The sequence below is a fragment of the Meles meles genome, chromosome 21 (genome assembly GCF_922984935.1).
Source record: "Meles meles chromosome 21, mMelMel3.1 paternal haplotype, whole genome shotgun sequence".
NCBI classification, from domain to species: Eukaryota; Metazoa; Chordata; class Mammalia; order Carnivora; family Mustelidae; genus Meles; species Meles meles.
In genome coordinates, this window is record NC_060086.1 from 19,667,832 (window position 1) to 19,687,242 (window position 19,411).

Sequence of the window (19,411 nt, forward strand, 5' to 3'; positions counted from 1 at the left end):
GCCGGAGGGCCGGCTCCAGCACCCGGAGAGCTCCATCTGCCTGAAGAGCCCCATCACTTCACCCTCTTCCTGTCTCCTGAGCTGGGGCTGCCTCTGGGCAGCGTGTTCTCAAGAACAGAAAAGGCCCTAACCTTGCCCCATCGGCTGCCATGCCCTCCTTGAACCTCGAATTTTAGACTCCGGAGGACTGAGCCCCCACCGGAACTGGACTTGGGCTTGGGGTGAGGGACAGAAAGAACAAGCGTGAGTGAAATGTTTTGAGTGCCACTGGCTGTGTGTGTGACGTGCCACGAAGAACTGCAGCTCTTGGCCTCTCCCTCCCACCTCCAAAGTCCAGAACCACTGGCAGAATTTACTTTATTAAAAAAAAAAAATGATGAAACAGGTCTGTACATATTTACAGGCAGGAAGGGGGGTGGTACGGAGGGAAGCACGGGTCCGGCAGCAGGGGCGCAGCCCACTCACTTCTTGGAGAGTTTGACCTGCTTGTGCTTGGGGGGTGCCCACTTGAGACAGACTGAGTCCACTGTGGGGAGAGAGGCATGAGAGGCGGGGCTGGGCCCCTGGGCCCAGGCCAGGTTTCACCTCCAGGTGAGAACAAGGGCATACTGAGTCCTGGGGAGGGGGCGGGGAAGCCTGGGAATGACGAGCCTGCCCTGGGCTTCCGTCCTGGGAGCTGGTCAGACTAGTTTGGGATCATGTAACAGCCAAAAGGTGGCTTTGGATCCCAGATCTTAACACCTACCCCCCACCACACACACCCTGGGCAGCCCCCCACCCACCTGTTATGGGTGGTTTCTTATACTGGGCGCTTTTGAGGTGCTCTTCTACCAGCTTGGGTGTGACACAGATCACATGCTGGCCCTTCCAGTACTTGACCATGTTGAGGGACTGTAGGGTGCTGATGATGTCATTTTGGGTGATGCTAGTCATCTGGCTGCAGAAAGGGATTAGCACAGACGTTGCGGAGAATCCCCTTGTGGGGTCTGACTGGGACAGAAAAAGGGGACAAGGACACAGGATCACAGCGTTTTAGAGGAGTCCTTCCCTCTTTAAGGGTTCCAGGGCCCTCACCTAAGGTCCTTGATGGACAGTGTGCCCCGGAAGTCTCGCAGGATCTCCAGCAGGACCCAAGACCAGTAGCTGCGGTAGCTGAGCTTGCCCAGGTCGGACAGTGGCTTCTCTGGGGAGCCTACCGTGCTCTCCAGCTTGGAGAGCTCATAACCTGGTGGCAGAGGGAAAGAGGCTCTGGAGGACCCAGCCCTGCCCTGGCACCGCCGCCCTGGCTGCCCCTTCCTCCACAGCCCAGGAACCACTCACTGAAAGCAATGAGGAATTTTCCGTAGCCACGGCGCTGGTAGGGGGGCAGAGTCAGGATGCAGGCCACATTGTTGCCATCTGGAGACTCTTTCTCCTAAGGTAGTGTGTGGTCAGGACCACTGGGGAGGCTTAGCCTGACCTCTCCCGGTCAGAGTCCCCACCCTCCCTCAACCTGGGCTTCCCAATCCAGCACCTTAGAGAAGTAGCCAACGATGTGGGCCCCCTGCCTGTCCACCTCGGTCAAGATGTAAAAGACGAAGGGCTCCACGTCGAAGTACAAGGTCTTGTGGTCCAGGAAAAGCTTGGCCAGCAGACACAGGTTCTGACAGTAAATCTGAGGGGTGGGGAAGGTGGAGGCAGGCTCAGAAAGCAGGTGTAGCTGCCCCCCACCCCCAACTTCAGTGAGGCCTGGACAGTGGCTGCTATCCTGCTCTGCAAATGCCAGCCTTCAGAGAGCAGCCAGTGCAGTGCCAGGGAGAAGTGGGCTCCTCCCCAGCATAGCAGTGTTAGAACTGAGAGGAGTCTTATAGTCATTTTCTGATGGACAGGGAAACTAAAAACCAGACAGCTGGATTAATCAATGACAACTTCTTTTTTTTTCTCCCCGGTGCAAAAAGGTAAGTTGTTTTGGCTTTTTTTTTTTTTTTTTTAAAGATTTTATTTATTTATTTGACAGAGAGAGAGGTCACAAGTAGGCAGAGAGGCAGGCAGAGAGAGAGGAGGAAGCAGGCTCCCTGCAGAGCAGAGAGCCCGATGCAGGGCTCGATCCCAGGACCCTGAGATCATGACCTGAGCCGAAGGCAGCGGCTTAATCCACTGAGCCACCCAGGCGCCCCTTGTTTTGGCTTTTTTAGGATTTTATTCATTTATTCAGAGAGAATATGTGCAAGCGGGGGCAGGGTCAGAGGGAGATGGAGAATCCCAAGCCGACTCCGCAATGAGCACAGAGCCTGACACAGGGCTTGATCTCACTACCCTGAGATCATGACCTGGGCCAAAATAAGAGCAGACATGCAACGGAGCCACCCAGGTGCCCCAAAGGTGGGTTTTGTTGTTGTTGTTGTTGTTGTTGTTTTAGTTAAAGCATGGGGATAGGACTCAAGGGCAAAAAAGTTTTTTGTTTTGTTTTGTTTTTTATTTTTTAAGATTTTATTCTTAAGTAATCTCTACACCAACATGGGGCTGGAACTCACAACCCCAAGATCGGGGGTCTTATGCTCCACTGACTGAACCAGCCACGCATCCCAATCAGTTACCACTTCTGAGTGCTAAGTAAGAGTTGAATCTTCAGGGACATTAACTCTTACACTTCAAATCAGGAAACTGAGGCTCAGAGGAGGTAAGTGGCTGGTGTAAGGCTAGTGAGTGCTAGGGCAGGATTCAAACTGGTATACAAGAGTTCTGTCTTGTTCATAGCTGTATCCTCAACAGCCAGCACATGGCTAAGCGGGAAGCTTGGTGCTTGGTAAATATTTGCTGAATGGATGGCTCTGAGCCGATTTCCAAAGCCTGAGCTGTCTGCCCACCTGGCCATACTTCTCTGCCGGGCCTCAGCAGCCTCCTTATGCACCCAGGCTAAAGACCAACATCAGGATGGAGAATGGTTGGCTTCATGGCACAGACCAAGAGGCCCTCTGGTTTATGACACCTTTTACATCCACTCTTATTTGATCCAATGGTTGTGAAGTCCAGCATTGCTAGCCCATTTTACCTAGGAGGAAACTGAGGTTCTAGGAAGGGGAAGTCCTTGGCCGAGGCTTCAAAGTTCACAGGGTAGAACTAGAAAGAACACCCACACCTCCTGCGGGAGCCCGTTCTGCCACTCCCCCTGTTCATGCCCAGAAAGGCAAACCAGGGGACCCAGGCCAGGCTAAGAGCAAATACTTCCCATTGAGCTATTTACCTCAAGGCTGGCTGAACCCAAGGAAGTCACCAATAATAATAAAGGCCCATGTTTACTAAGCACCCACTTGATACCAGACACTGTGTTAAGTACTTGACATTGCTGTCTCATTTGTTCCACCAACAATCTTATTGGGTAAACATTATCATGACTCCTATCTTACAGATGAGGAAACAGGAACAAACAGTGTTAAGTAACTTGTCCAAGGTCAGCTAATCAACGACAGCACAACTGGAAGCCGGAACCACTCAGAAGCCTGCCCTCTTTGCCTTACCCTCTACTGTTCCCTACCCTGGGAAACAGGGACATTTGGTGAGAGCTTCCCAGACTGACCAGGCAAAGGCCAGGTGCTCAATGGCAGCAAAGCAGCCCACAAATGCCCCACCCTGCCCCCTGAGGTCCTGCTGCCAGAAACCAGGAACTCTGCTCTCGGAGCTACACTGCTCTTGGGCAGCAAGTTTCACACAAAACCGTCCCCTCCCAGGGAAGAAAGCTTTCCTTCAGGCAGAAAGAGAAAGCTCTTCTAGAAGCAGCCTCTGGCACAACAATCTCTACTCTGGGTGCCAGAAATGCCCCAAGCTAAGCCACCCCATCAGGAGAAAAGTCTTCAGGGACAGAACAGAAACCTGGTCCCCAAGGCTGGTACCCCATGGTCGTGTGTTTACCGTGCCCCACCACAGGCCCCTCACCAGGCTAAGCATGATCTCACAGACCTTTCCCAGGTTGGGGCTTGTCCTCAAGCTGGCCTCTACCCTTTGGTGACAATGAGGATCACCCAGGAGGTGCTTGCCCCCACCTCCCCACAGCACTTAGGCCCCCTAACTCACCTTGTGGTCTTTGCCGTCGACCTCGTACACAGAGATGTTGCTCTTGCGATAGATCTCCTTCCCAGGGGGCTGCCGCCACTGACACTGGCCCTGGGGGTGCAGATGGGGAGACGAGGGCTTGAGACCTTAAGGTTTTCTGCTGGGAGCCCCCATCCCACTCTGTGTGGCTTGCAACAGGTCTCCACTTCTGTTTCCCCATCTATAGACCCTGGGCTCCATACTTCACCTACATCAAGTAATCCTCCCAACTACCTGAGGAGACAGAGCCCATTTTACAGATGAAGAAACCAAGGCGCAGAGAGGCTAAGTAACTGGTTTGAATATCACACAGCTAGATGGTCTCAAGTTTAGGTCAGCCTGGCTCTGGAGGGCTCTCATCCATGCCAGTGGCGATCCCTAAACCGCATACATTTGCCTCAGGTTACGCCCTTCGGGACTCGCCCTGCTGCGCTAGCACTGTGAGCCCCCAGCACCCCACACCCCGTTCCGCCTCTGCCAACGCTTCCCATCTAGTCCACACCTTCCAGTCCCACTGCTCAGGGGCTATGCTCGCTTCCTCTTTTTCCCTGAGGTATCTGGCACTGGGCTGGCCTTGAACATGTGGGGTCTGGGCTGACCTGAGGAGGCGGTAAGGGCTGGGATTACCATCCCCATTCCACAGAAGAGGAAACTCGGGCCTCAGGAAGGCAGCAAATTGGCCACAGTCACTCCAGCAAAGGCAAGGCCAGGCCTAGAACCCAGGTCTCTTGAGCCACGGGCAGCTTTTCCTCGCACTCAACAACTCTGGACCTGTCTCTCTTCCCTATGGCTGCTGCCTCAGCCCCTCAGCCTGCACACCCTTCTCGCCAGGTCCAGCGAGCCCCGTCTCACCAAGTGGAAGCGGTAGCTCTTCTCAAATTTCATGTACTTGAGGCAGTACTCGCAGAGCCACAGTTTGGGCTGTTTCCCATAGTCTTCAGGGAACGGTGAGAAGTACCAGGCATCGATTTCGTAGTTCCCGATGTGGATCTTGTCCACATACTTCACCTTGGTGATCTGTGGGTAAGGTGGGAGGGCAGGGCGGTGGCTGGCTCAGGGCCAAGGAAAGCCGGGCGAGGGAGGGCCCACAGTCAGGAGCCTGGGCCCTGCTTACCGCTTCGTGTTCCTTCTCCAAGGCTGCTGTGGTGGGGTCCATCTCTGCGTAGGTCTGTGCAGGACAGAGCCGTGAATAGAGGTAAACACAAGTGGTGGTCAAATGGTGTCCACTGCACCAGAACCCAGGGCTTCCCTCCTGTCTTCCAGATCTCATCCCCTATATGACACTAATAACCACATGTGCAGCTAACTTGTTGGACGTGGTTTTGAAGCTGGCTGGGCCAAGCTCCTCTCCTGCCTTACCCATCCACCCACATGCCCAAGTTTGGACCTTTCGCCAGATGAACAGGGCTAGGATCAGGAGGTCTGGTTCCAGCCCTTGGGCTGGTAAGAGCTTCAGCTACACAAAAGGATCCATCCAGCTCTGCTCAAACTGTCATGAGACAGATGAATCTTCTGTGTCCAGAGCAGGAACTGGTGCTGGATTTCCCAGGGTGACTGGGCCTCTTTCCTGAGCACAGATCCAGGGAGCTGCCTGCTCCCTCCCGCAGCCACATCAGACTCTAGGTGTCCAGAAAGGAACTCAACCCGTCCTCCCCGCAAACCTCTTAATCCTCCTGGGGTCCCCTCTCACTGGGAGCGGCACCCTTAGTCCAGCTGCCCAAGACCAATAGCAGGTCTGCTCTTTGGACTCCTCCTCCTCTTAGCCTGGCATCTGATGAAGGGCCAAGGTCTGTCCATTGTTACCTCCTTGATGTCTCTGCCATCGGTCCCGCTCTGAAACTCTTCTCTGGCCAACTCTGAAGAGCCACTGCCACCATCTCTAGTCTGGACCCCTAACTAAGCTTCCGCAGATTCCCAGCCTCCAGGCACAGCCCCTTCTACAGCCCCATCTATACTCTCAACGCCCCTTTCTGTGGCCTTAGTGCTGTGCGCATGCAGTTCCCTCTCCCTGACCTCCAAAAACTGCTTATTCAGTCTTGCATGGAGCGTGAGCCAGAGGAGTGTGAAGTGAGGCAGTTTTGTGAGCCATCACATGTAACTGTTTTTACTGTGCTCTTTCCTGTCCTTCAAGGCCTTGCGCCCTGCCCCCCACCCCCAGACCTGACTGAATTCTTCCACCACAGAACACGCCCTTTCCTTTCCAAGTTTTGTAATGCATTGTTAACAACAATCCACTCTGCCTGCTGCTACTTAGTTTCCCCAATTTTCCAAGTCCTTAGAGAGCAGGGAATAAGAGTCATGTCACCCTCATAGCACATCCTGTTCCTAAGCCAGACTCTGTAGGAGGAACCAAGCACACAGCCTGATAATGGAAAGGGACTCCAGGAAGGCCTATGACCTACACCAGGGGAGACAGCAGCCTTGCCCTGTGGCTGGGAAGGGAGGAGGGGGTCAGCATTTTCCCCAGATCCCTTTCCACTAAGCACCTGGCCTGTGTGGCCTCATGTAAACTTTTCAGCCATGCTGAGACATAGCCTTTTAATTTCTATTTTAGAGAAGAGGCAGGGAGAGGTGAGGTCACTTGCCTTTGGGGACTAGCTAACTGCCATTTATTTCAAGTGCCAAACACTCCACAGGCATTATTTTCTTTAGCCCTCACAAAGACCCTGAGACAGGAGTGCTCATCATCCACATGGCACAAAGAGGAAACTGAGGCACAGAGAGGTCAGGTTAGAGAACTGGTACCCAGCACCGCTGAACACAGGCCTCTGGCTGGTCCAACTCCAAGCCTAACCCCTGCAAAGATGAGGAAGAAAGATTTTTCTCCCTACATGCCTCTTTAAAAACCCACTTCCCAATTCTCACAAAAGACAATCCTCTTCTGCATATGTGTTAAAGAACTACAAAAACACTACTTTTCTTAAATGCTGCAATTTATTTAGAATTAAACATTAATTAGGCTCTGAAGAACCTTGCTTATTATTAACTCCCCGATTATCCATCCTTTGATTTTATCACCACTAGCCCATTGTCATCCCTGCTGACTACCAGCTTCCAGGTACATTTTTGAGACTTTAATTTGCCAGCGCAACCTGTTCGAGGAAGAGAAACTGAGACCTGGCCATAGGTGGCTATTTGAATTCATTAAATTTAACACAAATTTAATTTTTAGCCACATGAAACACATCCCAAGTGCTCGATCACCACATATGGTTAGTGGCACTACTCTATCAAACGGTACAGATATATTTTCACTTATCACAGGAAAGTCAGTAGGACACTGCTGCCTTAGACCCTGCAGGGTCTTTGCAGCTTAGGGTATTTCAATTTTTTTTTATCACAATCCACAGCAGGAAATGGTAACCCAGCTGACCTGTCCGTGCATACACATTACATTTATTTGTACGTGAAATAAAAGTTCCTCAAAAACAATATATAACGTTTAATAAAGTGCAACGTACTCTGACATTTCCTATCTTACCCTATTTTTCTTTTCTTTTTTTTTTTTTTTTAAACAGGCTCCATACTCAACGTGGAGCCCAACACAGGGCTTGAACTTATGAACCTGAGATCAAGACCTGAGCTGAGATCAGAGTTGGACACCTGACCGACTGAGCCATCAAAGCACCCCATATTTTCATTTTAAGTAATCTCTCCACCCAACATGGGGCTCGAACTCACAACCCCAAGATCAAGAGTCACATGCTCTACCAACTGAACCAGTCAGGCACCCCTTTCTTTCATTTTTAAATTTAAAAGCCTGTTACAACCCACTGAACTAATTTGGCCGTGCCTCACAGTTGGAAAAACACTGCCACAATGAGCACTCAGAAGAAAAGCACATGGAATATGCACACAATGAGCACTCAGAAGGAAGAAATCACAGTGGCTGAAACTAATGAATGTCTAAGTGCTTGAGAACTCAATAAACCCTGGTCTCATCTGCGCTCCCCATTTTACAAATCAAGAAACTGAGGCTCAGAGTGGGGGAAAAGCCACCCCCAAGGGTGCCATGGATTGGGGATAAAAATACCCAGCTTTTGGATCAAAAAGGATCCTTACAGGTTTTGGATCAAGTAGCCTGAGTTTCTCAGATGTGGTGAAGTCACGGTTAAGGGCTCTGGTGTCCTGAAGTCAAGACAATCCAGTAGCTGGCAAATCTAATTCCTGACCAGATTCTTAAAACTTATCTGTTCCTCCCTGTAAACTGGAGATAATAACGCCGCTTACCTCACAAGGCTGCTGTGAAACTTCAGTGAGATCATATATTAAAATACTAAGCCTATAACTTTGGCTCACAAGCCAATAAATGTCTGCCATTATTATTCTAATGCCAGCCCACCCTTTTACTAGCTGTGTAACCTAGGGCATGTTACCTAACCTCTCTGATGCTGCTTCCTCATCTAGAGAAACCATGATCGCCATGGCACTGGATGGTCAGGAAGGATCTGATAAGCTTATATATGTGCAGGAGTCAGCACGTTGCTGGGCAGCAGTAGTGCCCAGAATCATTCATTCTCTTCCTTCCTTTTGGATTTCAATCCTTTGTCTAAGGTGGCGTGGCAAATAGGAAACAAAGAAGCCTACTGCTGCAGGAGGCCCTGAGTTCCAATCCCAGTTGCGCCACTTCCTTGCTGTGAGATTGTAGCCAAATGCTTGCCCTCTCTGAGCCTCACTCTTCTTCTCTGTGAAGACTATCTGACAAAACATGGGCAAAGTCCCTGACACACTGTAGAAGCTTAAGAAACGGAAGCTGTTGTGGTTCTAGCACTGGGACTCAAGGGAGTTGGCAGAGGCAGTTGAGCCTCCTGGAGCCTTGGAGAAGGGGAGGGGGCCCGGACCTTCTGCACATGATTGATCTCATCGTGCTTGCGCTTCTGGTTTCGAGTGATCTTGCGCTCGGGCTGCTCAGCCAGCTCACTCAGGTATTTCTCGGAGTTCTTCTGCACGGCATCTTTTACTGTCTTGGTCAGCGCCAGCCGGTTCTTGTCTACCCATTCGTCCAGTCGCCGGTTAACTGTGAGGATGGGCCATGAGTGGGCTGCCCTTCCACCCCTCCCCCCCAAGCCAGGCCCGAATACCCCAAGTCACTCACAGCCTACATAGTGTACATAGAATTCCTCTCGGCCCTCCTGATCGTTCACTCGAGACTGAATCACTTCAGCAGAATCTGTGAAAGAAAAAGGCTAGGATCATCAGGAAGGCAGGCAGGAATGGAACAAGAAGGATCCTTCACACTGAGGAGCAGTTTCCAGATTCCAGGGTCACACGTAAGCTAATAGCACCTGCCCACATCTGCCATTCCATTGATCACTGCCTCTTAAGTGGGCCAGGTTGGAGCTGTTACTCTTACTTTGTGGCTTACCCAGGCTCACGTATGTACAAAGTCCTAAGAAGTTATTTAACACTTAACTGAGCTTAAGTCTGACTCCAAACTCAATGTTTGTTTTATACTCAGTTGTTCATTTGTTCAGGAGTCATGAAGGCTGGCTCTGCGTTTATATATAACCCTAGCTCTCCACGTCCTTTATTTAACTGCAAATTATTTTGGTTGAGCTTCAGTTTCTTCGTCTACAAAACAGGGATAATAGTGCCCATCTCAGAGAGTGACTTAATGCTTCTAAAGGTTTTAGCATAGTACCTGACAACTAGAAGACCATTCAACAAATGAGTAAGACAACCACTGCGTGTCTGGTCCTATGCTGTGCTTACTGCTGGGTAGAGAAGACATAGCAGTGAATCACAAGAGGTCCTGCCCTCCAGAAATTCCCACTTTGCTACAGGAAGACGCAGACAGACAATGACAACATATGTCACATATACCATGGCTGAGGTATGAAGAAAATGTTGCAGGCACATACAGAAGGGAACGACTCACTCTGCCTGAAGGGAGTCAGTAATGGCATCACAGGAGTTATGGTATGTTAAAAGGCTGAGTAAGAGCTAGCCAGGTGAACCAGGAGAAAGGAAAGAAAGGGCATTCAAAGCAGCGGGCACAGGCGGTAAAAGGCATATGGTCTTCAGAGGGTACAATGTGGCCTGCTCTGGTAAGGGCCTTTGCAAGGGGTGGCTAGGAACCAAAAAGGTCACAAAGATGCACACCATTCTAAGGAATTTGGGGTTTATTCTGAAGATGAGGGGAGGGAAGGGGAAGGGAAGCTCGTTTTTGTTGTTTCCGTAGGTCCTCTCCGCCGGCGCGCTTGTTAAACAGGGCTGGAAGAGGAAGTCGCAGAGACAAGAGACACCAGCAAAGAACCAAGATTTTGTAGAAAAGGCAATGAAGCCCGAGATTGGACAAGCAAATGGAATGGGAGCTCTACATAGTATTAGAAGAACTGGGCGACTGTCTTGACTAGTGGGGTTTGGAGGCGGCGCCGGGGACCGCCCGAAGCTCCGCGTTCCTCCCTCGAAGCCCCGCCCTCATGACCCCAGCCCCCCGGAGAACCCGCCCTCAGACCCCGCCCCCTGGCCTTTTGGGCCCCGCCCTCACGCCAGGTGCTGTCCGGGCGTCGACACAGGTACGTTTCTCCGATCTCCACGGTGACTTCAGGCTCGCCGCGCGCCGGGGTCGGGGGAGAGACGCGGCCCGGGGACGGGGCAGTCCCCTCCACCGCCGCATTCTCCCCGGGCCCGGGTTCGCCTTCCCCTGCGACCCCTGAAGTCGCCGCCGCAACCGCAGCAGCTGCTCCCTGCGCCGCCATCGCTGTAGTGGAGATGACGCCAGAATCCGGCGCCGCGCAGCCCTTTAGTTCCGGGTCAGCGACGCGTGGCCGAGGCCGCTGCCTGCTTGAGGGTGGGATTTGTGACATGGCAAGAGCTCATTGGTTAGTGCGGCCTGCCCCCGCCCCGGCCCAAGTTTGACCTTTCTGTGCCAATTGCCCTGGAATTTTTTTTCCGTCTGGGAATATGGCTGGACCTCGAGTTGAAAGAGATTTTCCTGGTGTGATGACTCAGCCCGGTCTTTTTAAAGGGCCTGGTACCCGAGGAAACGAGGATGTGCCACTCCGCAGAGGTGCTACCCCCACTTTACCCCGTACCGGAGCGAGCTAGAGCGGCCTCTCTGGCTGCCTGGCTTTAAGCCTTTGATCGCCGAATTAACACCCACCTTTGCGCCGCCCGTCTCCGCCAGACTAATCTAGATCAACCCTTTTATAAAGATTGAAGGAGCCGCCTTCCTTCAATCAGGGTGAGGGAAACAGGAAGGCTGTGTCCAGACACAGCCAGTAAATTGCTCTCATAGAATGAAACCTTTCTAAGGAAAGAACCAGGCGCCGCACAACAGATATCCCGGAAACTAACTAGTCAAAGGCAATGGACATATTGGAGAGCGTCTTGGGCTTAGTGAGGAATCTTGGGTTCTGACCCTGCTCTGGGTAAATTGTGCAAGGGTGTTCAACCTGAGTGCCGGTAAAGGTTAAATTATATGTAAGTGGATAACCCATATAGCTATATAAAGGGTAAGCCATATATTTACCTATCTCTTTGGTATATAAAATGTGTTGCAGTGTCAAACAGGGCGGGTATTCAATAAACATTCTTTTTGGCCATTCTCTGAATTTTCTTTGACTTACAGATTGGTTATTGGGATTAAAAGCAATTCTAACGGAGTGGAATGCTCAATTCTAACGGAGTTAGGACTCGGGTTTCAAATCAAGAAGTAGAGGAGTTCGCTGGGGGTGAGGTGATGGCAGTGGGAAGCACTGGCAACTTGGGGAAATTAGAGAATTGGTGGGACAGTGAGAAGTGAATGCCAAGTGTTTGGCTGCATAATAAGCCAAAGAAATAAGTCAGGCAAGAAAAAAACATTGTAATGACTTGGGGCGCCTGGGTAGCACAGTTAGTTAAGCTTGGTTTCGGCTCAGGTCATGAGATCGAGCCCCTCGTGAGGCTCCGAGATCTGAACAGTATCTGCCTAGGATGGTTTATCTCTCTCCCTCTGCCCTTCCCCACCCTCTAAAACAAATCTTAAAAAAAAAAAATCACAGTGCCTTCTCTCACTCCCTAGCCTACCCCCCCACCCCCCCCACCCCCACCCCCGTCTTCAAGACTATTATTCTCTCCATCCACGGTCCTGGTGCCTCACTTTTGACTTCACCCAACATCTTGTTACAGGGCTGCTGTCCTTTCTAGTTAGTTGAGGATTAGCCTAGGCTTTAAAAATCCCTGATCCAGGTTACTACACCAACCTCTTCACTAGTCTCCCTCTAATCCTCCTTCTAATGTGCAAATCTGTTATTTCTAGAACTGTGTAGATGCTTAACCCAGACCCTCTACAATCTCTTTTTGTTGCTTCTTCAGATCCAGATAACTTCTGATGTACATTCAAAAGCCAGAGGCTCTTTATCAAACTATCCCTTGGGCCAATAAAGCTGTTTTGCCTAAATAAAGCTGAAAAGGCAGGTGGGAGGGGTGGGGACACGCCTAGGTGGCTCAGCCTGGGTGGCTCAGTTGGTTTCGTATCCAACTCCCACTTTTGGCTCAGGTCATGATCTCAGTGATGTGTTCGACTCTGATTTTGGCTCAGGTCATGATCTCAGGGTCATGAGATCAAGCCCTGTGTTGGGGTCCGGGCTCAGTACAGATTCTGCTTGGGATTCTCTCTGTCCTCTCCTCTCTCTCATAAATAAATAAAATCTTAAAAAAGCAAAGGGAAGTTTTCTAAGTACCTCTCCACCCCTACTTTCCAATACAGACATTAACCAATGATTATCAAGCAGAGGTCATCAATGACTGTAGAACTTAGCTCTCTTGCCTCCAACTCTAAGGCAGAACTTATTAGCTAGCCCTGAACTTTTGCCTGAATGACATCCTTGTCTGGCTTCCTGCCCTTCCCTTTCCCGCTTCTCCTACTCCCTAACCGGAACACTTTCCCAACAAATCACATAGACACAAAGCCACCTTTCAGCGTCTGCTTCTAGGAAATCCAACCAGAAACATCCCTGTCCTGCTGAAAATCTGTCCATGGATTCGTGCTGCCTACAGGATAAAAGCCCGTATTTCCTGGCCAGACTCCAGCCACGTCCCCTGCGCCACAGCCAGCAGGATTTTCAGCCTGGTAAGTCACTGTGGTTTCCACCACCTGGCATTTGACCTCCAGATACAATTCCTGTCTTCCCTCAATCCCCCACTTCTATCACCAGTCCCACCAAGCAGGGTTTCAGGCCCTTCTTCCCCTCCCTTGGGTCCCCACCTGCTGTCTGCAGCCCTTTCCTTTTGCCCTCCCCTACCAGGGCCCCACTGTCCCCTGGGGCCTGCCAGGATATAATTTTATGTGTTCCTTTTTCTTGGCAGAAGCAGGCACAGCTGGCAGGCAGTATTTTTAACCTTACTCAGGAATCAGGTGGCTCAAGGAGGTTGCCCAGTCTGGTAACCTTCACCTCCAGAACCTGTGACTGCCAGGAAGGGAGGTGTCAGAACTGAGGCCTGAGGCTGGGCCAGCTTGGGCTTTTGATATAGCCTGGGACCCAGAAACATCTGTTAAACGAAATTTAACATTCGTTAAATGAAAAGAGATTTGGGGGCAACTCTATACCTGGCCTGACAGGCTGTCTGGACAGTTCGAGACTGAGACACAAGCTGCATAAACCCAAGGGCCCAGGGAACCAGAACAGGGGGGCAACAAAAGCTCACCTGCCCTCCCCACACACGGGGCCCAAGAGGGCATTCAAAATGTGAACTTTAATAACAAACAGCAGGTCAAGGTCAGGGTTCCCCAGGAACGAGAATAACAGAGCTGGTGCTGGAGGCCTCAAGGGTCCCCACTTCCTCTCCTCCAAGGCCTGGAGGCAGGGAAGCAGTGGACCTCTGTAGAGGAGGGGTGGCACCGGGCTCCATGGAATTCCATCTGTTTGGGGCCCGAAGACCCAAGATGCAGCAGCATGTGGAGCAGGGTGGCACCCTGCCTTGCCCAGAAGGTCCTGGCAGGGTGTGGGGCCCAGGTGAGACAGGCAAGTAGGCCGAGGGCTGTGGGGTCAGATGCGGAAGCTTTCCTCTCGACCATCAATGTGCCGGAGCCGCAAGTAGACGTCTGTGCCAATGCCCTGCAGAGACTGCAGTCGAAGGGAACCGCCGAGGTACTCTGCGTAGGCCCGTGAGGTGGGCAGCCCGAAGCCAAAGCTGGGATGGGCAGGGGGACAGGACAGAAGCTTCAGAGCCTTAGGTCTCTTGGGACCTCCCCACCCCTCCATCCTGGCCAGGTGGGGCCTTACCCGTGCATGGGCCCTGATTGGCCGCCACTGTGCATGTCCAGGTGGCCAAAGAGGGGGCTGATCCGGGGGTCCTGGGTGCTGGCCTCAGCTGTAGTGAAGTGGTAGTCCATAACCCGGTCCAGGTCTTTGTGAGCGATGCCCCCGCCCCGGTCTGAAATCCTGGCAAGATGTTAACATGGGCTTGGTTCCGCTTTGGTGGGAGCCTCATTACCTCCCAAATAAACAGTGCCAAGTCTGCCCTCCTGCCCCTTCCACCCAAGGATGGGATGGGATCCATCCAGACCCTGGCCCTTGTTTAAGCAACATCCTTCCATCCTCACTTCTGCCTGGGCCACGAGCTGCTTACACTTTCTCACAGGCTTTTACACTTACTGCCAACCCAACATCGTGGACTGGTTACTCCTAACTCCCCACTCCAGGCCCCTCAGTTGCTGACAAGGATAGGACTTGGCACCTGCAGCCGGCCCCAGATCCATTCCTATCTACCTCACAGCATTCAAAACCAGAGAGCATTCTGTCTGACCAAGGACCAAGTCTCAGAGTAGAGCAGCTCCTGGCTCAAGGTCATGCAGCAAGGCAGAAATAGTGACCCCCACATATCCCAGCCTAACTCCCACTCAGGCCAAACCTGATGACGAGATCAATATCATTATTGGCGATGGTGATGACCACATCTGGGACATTGTAGGGAGTGTCGAGGTGACTCTCCATCGTGGCTCTATGCGGGGAGGAAACACCAGTAGGTGGTGGTGCCCCAGCCTCACCCCAGTTCCTGTCTGCCCCCTTCCAACATATCCAGCCAGCTCACCTCATGGCATTCTTGAGGAGCTCAGGCAGGATGTAGTCCAGCGGCATAGGGATGAAGGGGAAACGGGCAGCCACGTGTCCATTGATGCGGACGCGGGGGGCATTGCCATACTTGTGTTCACACAGGCGTCTGTGGATAGGAGCAAAACTCAAACCTAGCCAGTGATTCTCAGACAGAGGTGGTTCTGCCTCCACCGACCCCAGATAAATTCTGCAGGTTCTAGAGAGATTTTTCCTTGCCACAACTGCGAGTTGTACTGAATAGAAGCCAGGATTCCTTCTAAAGATCCGAATAAGCACAGGACAGCCCCTAAGATTTATCTGACCCAAAATGTTAATAGTGCCACATTTGAGAAATCCTGTCCCAGGCAAGGGCTCAGACCCAACCCTTCCCAGCAGAAGCCCTCCACCCCCTTAGCTGTTCTAGCCTCACCTGGCAAAGTCCACCCACTTTTCAATAATCTTCTTTGGCGACAAGCGAGTACAGATGATGCCAACAAAGTCAGGCTGGCAGGAGAAAGAAAGTCAGGACTAAGCAGTACCTTGACCCACACCTTGCCATCTCTGGGCCCCTGAAGCAGCCCCAAGCCTCTCCCTGGCCCCTGGCCCAGTCCCTAGCCCCAGGGGACCCTGGCTTGGTCCCGTCTACCCCACCTGGAAGTTCTCAGATCCCAGCACCCCACCTGGAAGGTCTTAGATCCCAGCACCTCTCCTGGAAGGTCTCAGATCCCAGCACCCCACCTTGTCCTCATGCAGCGCCAAGTGATGTGTGGCCAACATGCGGATCCCAAGCCTCGAGGTCAGTGTCTTGTCCAAGAAGTAGCGGACGAGCTTCTCATCCTGTGAAGAGTGCGTCCTCAGAAACCCCGTGCCTTTCCCAGGCCCCCCAACAGGCCCGGGTGCCCACTGTGCTGCCCCTGACCTCTATGTGCTTCCGGCTCTCGCGCAGGCCCTCCGCTAAGAGGGTCACCACATCCTTGTGGTCGTCCAGCAGCTGTCGCACCAGCTGGCAGTACTGAGCCTCGTCCGCCTGGTCCTTGATCTACAGGCCACAGAGTCATGAGCTTGGATATTTCGGCCCTGACCTCTCAGCCCCTCACCCTGCCCTGGCCCAGCCCTCACCGGAGGGAAGTCTGTCAGCTTCTGGAAGGCACGGATGTACAACTCGTGCTGCAACGAAGAGGTGTGGAAGTTCATAGGGATGCTGTGGGCACTGGGTAGAGAACAGCCACCCATGCTTACCCATGGGGATTGCCATCCACCCCAATGCATTTGGTTTAAACCTCCATTGTGGCCTTTTAAGCCTCAGTAAATATGCAGCTTTGGCCTCCAAGTGCTTGGGTCTGAGCCCTTTGGCCCTGAAACCTTTTAGCAGACAAGGTTCTCCCACTCTGGTCCCATCTCCCGATATGCCCCGTGGGCAGTGGGCACACTGATCTACAGTCCCCTCTAGAAAAACTCACACCCCCTGAGGCCACCTTACCACATGTAGTATGGTGGGGTTGCAGCCAATGATAAAAGGCAGGCTCCGGAAACCCTTGATGCGGTGAGCAATCCTCACTGGCAGCTCTTGCTGCAAGTACCTGGCACTTTTCTAGGAAAAATGAGGGAAGTCAGGGCCAGGGCCAGACAGGCTGTGCCCGAGCTGCAGGAACCAAGACAGAAATAGGGGGCTGGAATCTTACCAGAAGGTGGCTACCATCCTGAGAGCGGCCTGCATAGAGCATCATGGTCGGAGTGAGGCGGACTGAGGGCTGGAGGGGCGAGGGGACTTTGAGGACTGGATCTGCAACACCCGCCCCCACCACATTAGCTCCACCCCTTCCCTGAACATCGTCCCCAACTCCAGACCGGACCTCTGCCCAGCTGCGCACCTTCTCCGCGGCAACATCGATGGCCGACTGGTTGTAAAAGGAGGTGACAGTCTTGGAGCGCTCCCGCGCCATCTCCACGTGGTGCGTATCGGTGGCGGATGTGGAGCGGGCCCGGAGCGAGAGTGCAGGCCCCAGTAAGGGCCGGAGTGGAGGTCCGCTCCGGGGACCACTCCCCAGCACGGACGCCAGTATCATTGTTCTGCTCTGCTCCTTTGTTTCTTTTCAGACTACGCGGGTGCTAGGGCAGAGGACCGGATACACCAAGGCGACCCCAAAGCGGGGCAGGGGGTGGATGGATGGGCAGGGGCTCTTCTCTGACTTCAGGAGCAACGACGGCAGGTCAGGGGTGCTGACAAGCTCAGCCCCCAGGGAGCAGCTCCCATCTGCCGGGGAAAGGGAAGGGGGAGTTGTAAGGATCCAAATCCAGACAATCTGCACCATCTCTCCACGTGGACACTGGTATCATCAGACCTGGGCAATCTCTATACCCACCCATGCAACCACCTCCCCAAACACACACGGGCCGAGCCCGTACAACCTTGTTTTCCCGGGCTGCTATTCAACTTGAGGCTCTATCTGGTGCCTGGAGGGGAGGGGATCCTCAGACACGTCCAGCCCGAAAACAACACCCCTGGGTCCTGGGCACCCTCGTTCAGGGGGCGGGGCTGACCCCTACCCAGTGCCTTCAAACCCGGGCCCCCCACGAGCGTGGCCTGCCTGTGTGTGGCACACAGCTTTGTGCCCCCGGGGGCCGGCTGCATCGAAGTAGCGTTCCCGGAGTCGCCGTCTGTGTTCCCCCTCCGCAGGGTCACTTGGTTCGGCCCGGATCCCCCCTATACGGTAGATGCCATCCCGGTCCGCGCGCACCCCGCGGTCCAGCTCAATGCCGGAGGCTACAAGCACGCGACGCAAGCCTCTTCAGGCAGGGTCCGCGCCGGCTGCTCCACTTACCGCGGGGCCAGGGCCGGGGCCGGGGCCGGGGCCAGGGCCAGGGCCGAGGTCCGAGCGGAATGGCCCAACAGTCGACGGGCCGGGAGAGCCGAGCCGCCTGCGCCCTCTGCCGCCGTGACGTCGTGTGGGCTTTGGGGGCCCGGTGCCTCCTGGGAGTTGTAGTTTGGAGCCAGACCATACCAGCTACCCCCTGCTCCCCGAGCCCCAAATAAATTTCAAATAAATTTCACGGCTCCTTCTACAGTTCCCTTGGAGTTATATGTGGTCTCCCTGGGTCCCTGTCTCCTGTTTTATAAAGCAGGCTTCCTGGGAGCGAAATGGGAGAGGGTGAGAAGACCCTTAGATGTGAAGCACACAGACCAAACCCTGCCTGCTTCCCTTCCCCGCGGTCCCATCCCTCCCTACCATTTCTTGACTCATTTGTGAAAAACCAGACTGCTGGTTCAAGCCCTAGTTCAGCCACTTTTACCATTTGGAATGACTTAACTTAAACTGCCTCATGCTTTAATTTCTGTGTTGGTAAAATTAGGATGTACCAAACTTGGGATTGTGTGGGTATATGAGTTTATAGATGTAAAGTGCCTAGAACAGTGCCAGGCATGAAATTAGCACGATGTGAGTATGTTGTTATTATTCATTCATGCCTGTCACGCTGATTGGGTGACTTTTCTGTGCCAGAAGAGGAACTGGGGTATTGAATCAAATAAGTGGACCCTCCCCTGACCCACAGAGGAAGAAAGTTTCAGTGTCATAAATCTTGATGAAGGCTGCACAGGAAGGAAGCATCAAATAGGGTCTGGGACATTGGTACAGGTGCAGCATGAGTAGGATGTGGTCAGGTACCCAAGCCTTAGTGGGAAGGGCATGACAAGACAGAGAATAGTCTGGATAATCTGAGGATATACCTGCAGCCATGTGGAGTCTAGGAAGGAGAGGGGCTGAATGGGGCGACTAGAGCCTGACGGTGGAAGGCAAGGAGCCTGCATTCGTCTTAAGATAGTAAGAAGTCATTGAAGAGTTTTAATTTGATCTGCTCCTTAGATAGAACCCTGTGGCTATAATATTTGGAAGATTGGGTGTTGGTGAGACCAAATGCAGAGACTAGTGAAAAAAACTATTTACTTTTCCTGGGTGGGAGGTGATGGAGAGACTTTACTCTGTGTGTGTGTTTGTGTGTGTGTGTGTGTGTGTACTTGTATTTGTACTGATTGGATTTTTCTTCACTGTGGTTATGTATTTTCTAAATATTTTTTAAATTTCACTTTTTAAACTTTTTTGATACAAGTTTTCTTTTTAATATTTTATTTACTTATTTATTTGTCAGAGAGAGCACAAGCAGGGGGAATGGCAGGCAGAGGGAAAAGCAGACTCCGGGGGGAGCAAGGAGCCTGATGCAGGACTCCATCCCAGGTTCCCAGGATCCCAGGGGTGTTACGACCTGAGTGGAAGGTAGACACTTAACTGACTGAGACAACCAGGCATCACCCCCCCCCCTTTTTTTTT

General features: G+C 52.5%; 2 protein-coding genes across 2 annotated transcripts; both read right to left on the reverse strand.

Moving 5' to 3' along the window:
* Window positions 1-375: 375 nt before the first annotated feature.
* On the reverse strand, window positions 376-11,585 carry KAT8 (lysine acetyltransferase 8). The gene is made up of 11 exons (XM_045993339.1): window positions 10,559-11,585; window positions 9,164-9,238; window positions 8,910-9,085; window positions 5,183-5,236; window positions 4,921-5,085; window positions 4,051-4,140; window positions 1,514-1,654; window positions 1,321-1,414; window positions 1,075-1,225; window positions 783-937; window positions 376-526 (listed from the first exon to the last, which is right to left on the reverse strand). Exons 1-11 carry the CDS (start codon window positions 10,875-10,877, stop codon window positions 462-464), a joined length of 1,485 nt encoding a protein of 494 aa, XP_045849295.1. The 5' UTR covers window positions 10,878-11,585; the 3' UTR covers window positions 376-461.
* A 2,142-nt stretch (window positions 11,586-13,727) lies between these two features.
* Window positions 13,728-18,037, reverse strand: BCKDK (branched chain keto acid dehydrogenase kinase). The gene is made up of 12 exons (XM_045994299.1): window positions 17,909-18,037; window positions 16,958-17,340; window positions 16,769-16,837; window positions 16,567-16,677; window positions 16,206-16,253; window positions 16,006-16,125; window positions 15,825-15,923; window positions 15,517-15,590; window positions 15,085-15,213; window positions 14,905-14,994; window positions 14,277-14,435; window positions 13,728-14,184 (listed from the first exon to the last, which is right to left on the reverse strand). Exons 2-12 carry the CDS (start codon window positions 17,150-17,152, stop codon window positions 14,040-14,042), a joined length of 1,239 nt encoding a protein of 412 aa, XP_045850255.1. The 5' UTR covers window positions 17,153-17,340; window positions 17,909-18,037; the 3' UTR covers window positions 13,728-14,039.
* Window positions 18,038-19,411: the final 1,374 nt, after the last annotated feature.

Coding starts and splice junctions, on each gene's coding strand:
- KAT8 (XM_045993339.1), bottom strand. CDS start 10,877: ATGTCACAAATCCCACCCTCAAGCAGGCAGCGGCCTCGGCCACGCGTC. Junction 1,655..4,050: donor TCGACGGCAAAGACCACAAG/GTGAGTTAGGGG, acceptor CCCACCCCTCAG/ATTTACTGTCAGAACCTGTG. Junction 527..782: donor TAAGAAACCACCCATAACAG/GTGGGTGGGGGG, acceptor CTCTCCCCACAG/TGGACTCAGTCTGTCTCAAG.
- BCKDK (XM_045994299.1), bottom strand. CDS start 17,152: ATGATACTGGCGTCCGTGCTGGGGAGTGGTCCCCGGAGCGGACCTCCA. Junction 16,126..16,205: donor AGCTGACAGACTTCCCTCCG/GTGAGGGCTGGG, acceptor TGTGGCCTGTAG/ATCAAGGACCAGGCGGACGA. Junction 14,185..14,276: donor CAATCAGGGCCCATGCACGG/GTAAGGCCCCAC, acceptor TGCCCATCCCAG/CTTTGGCTTCGGGCTGCCCA.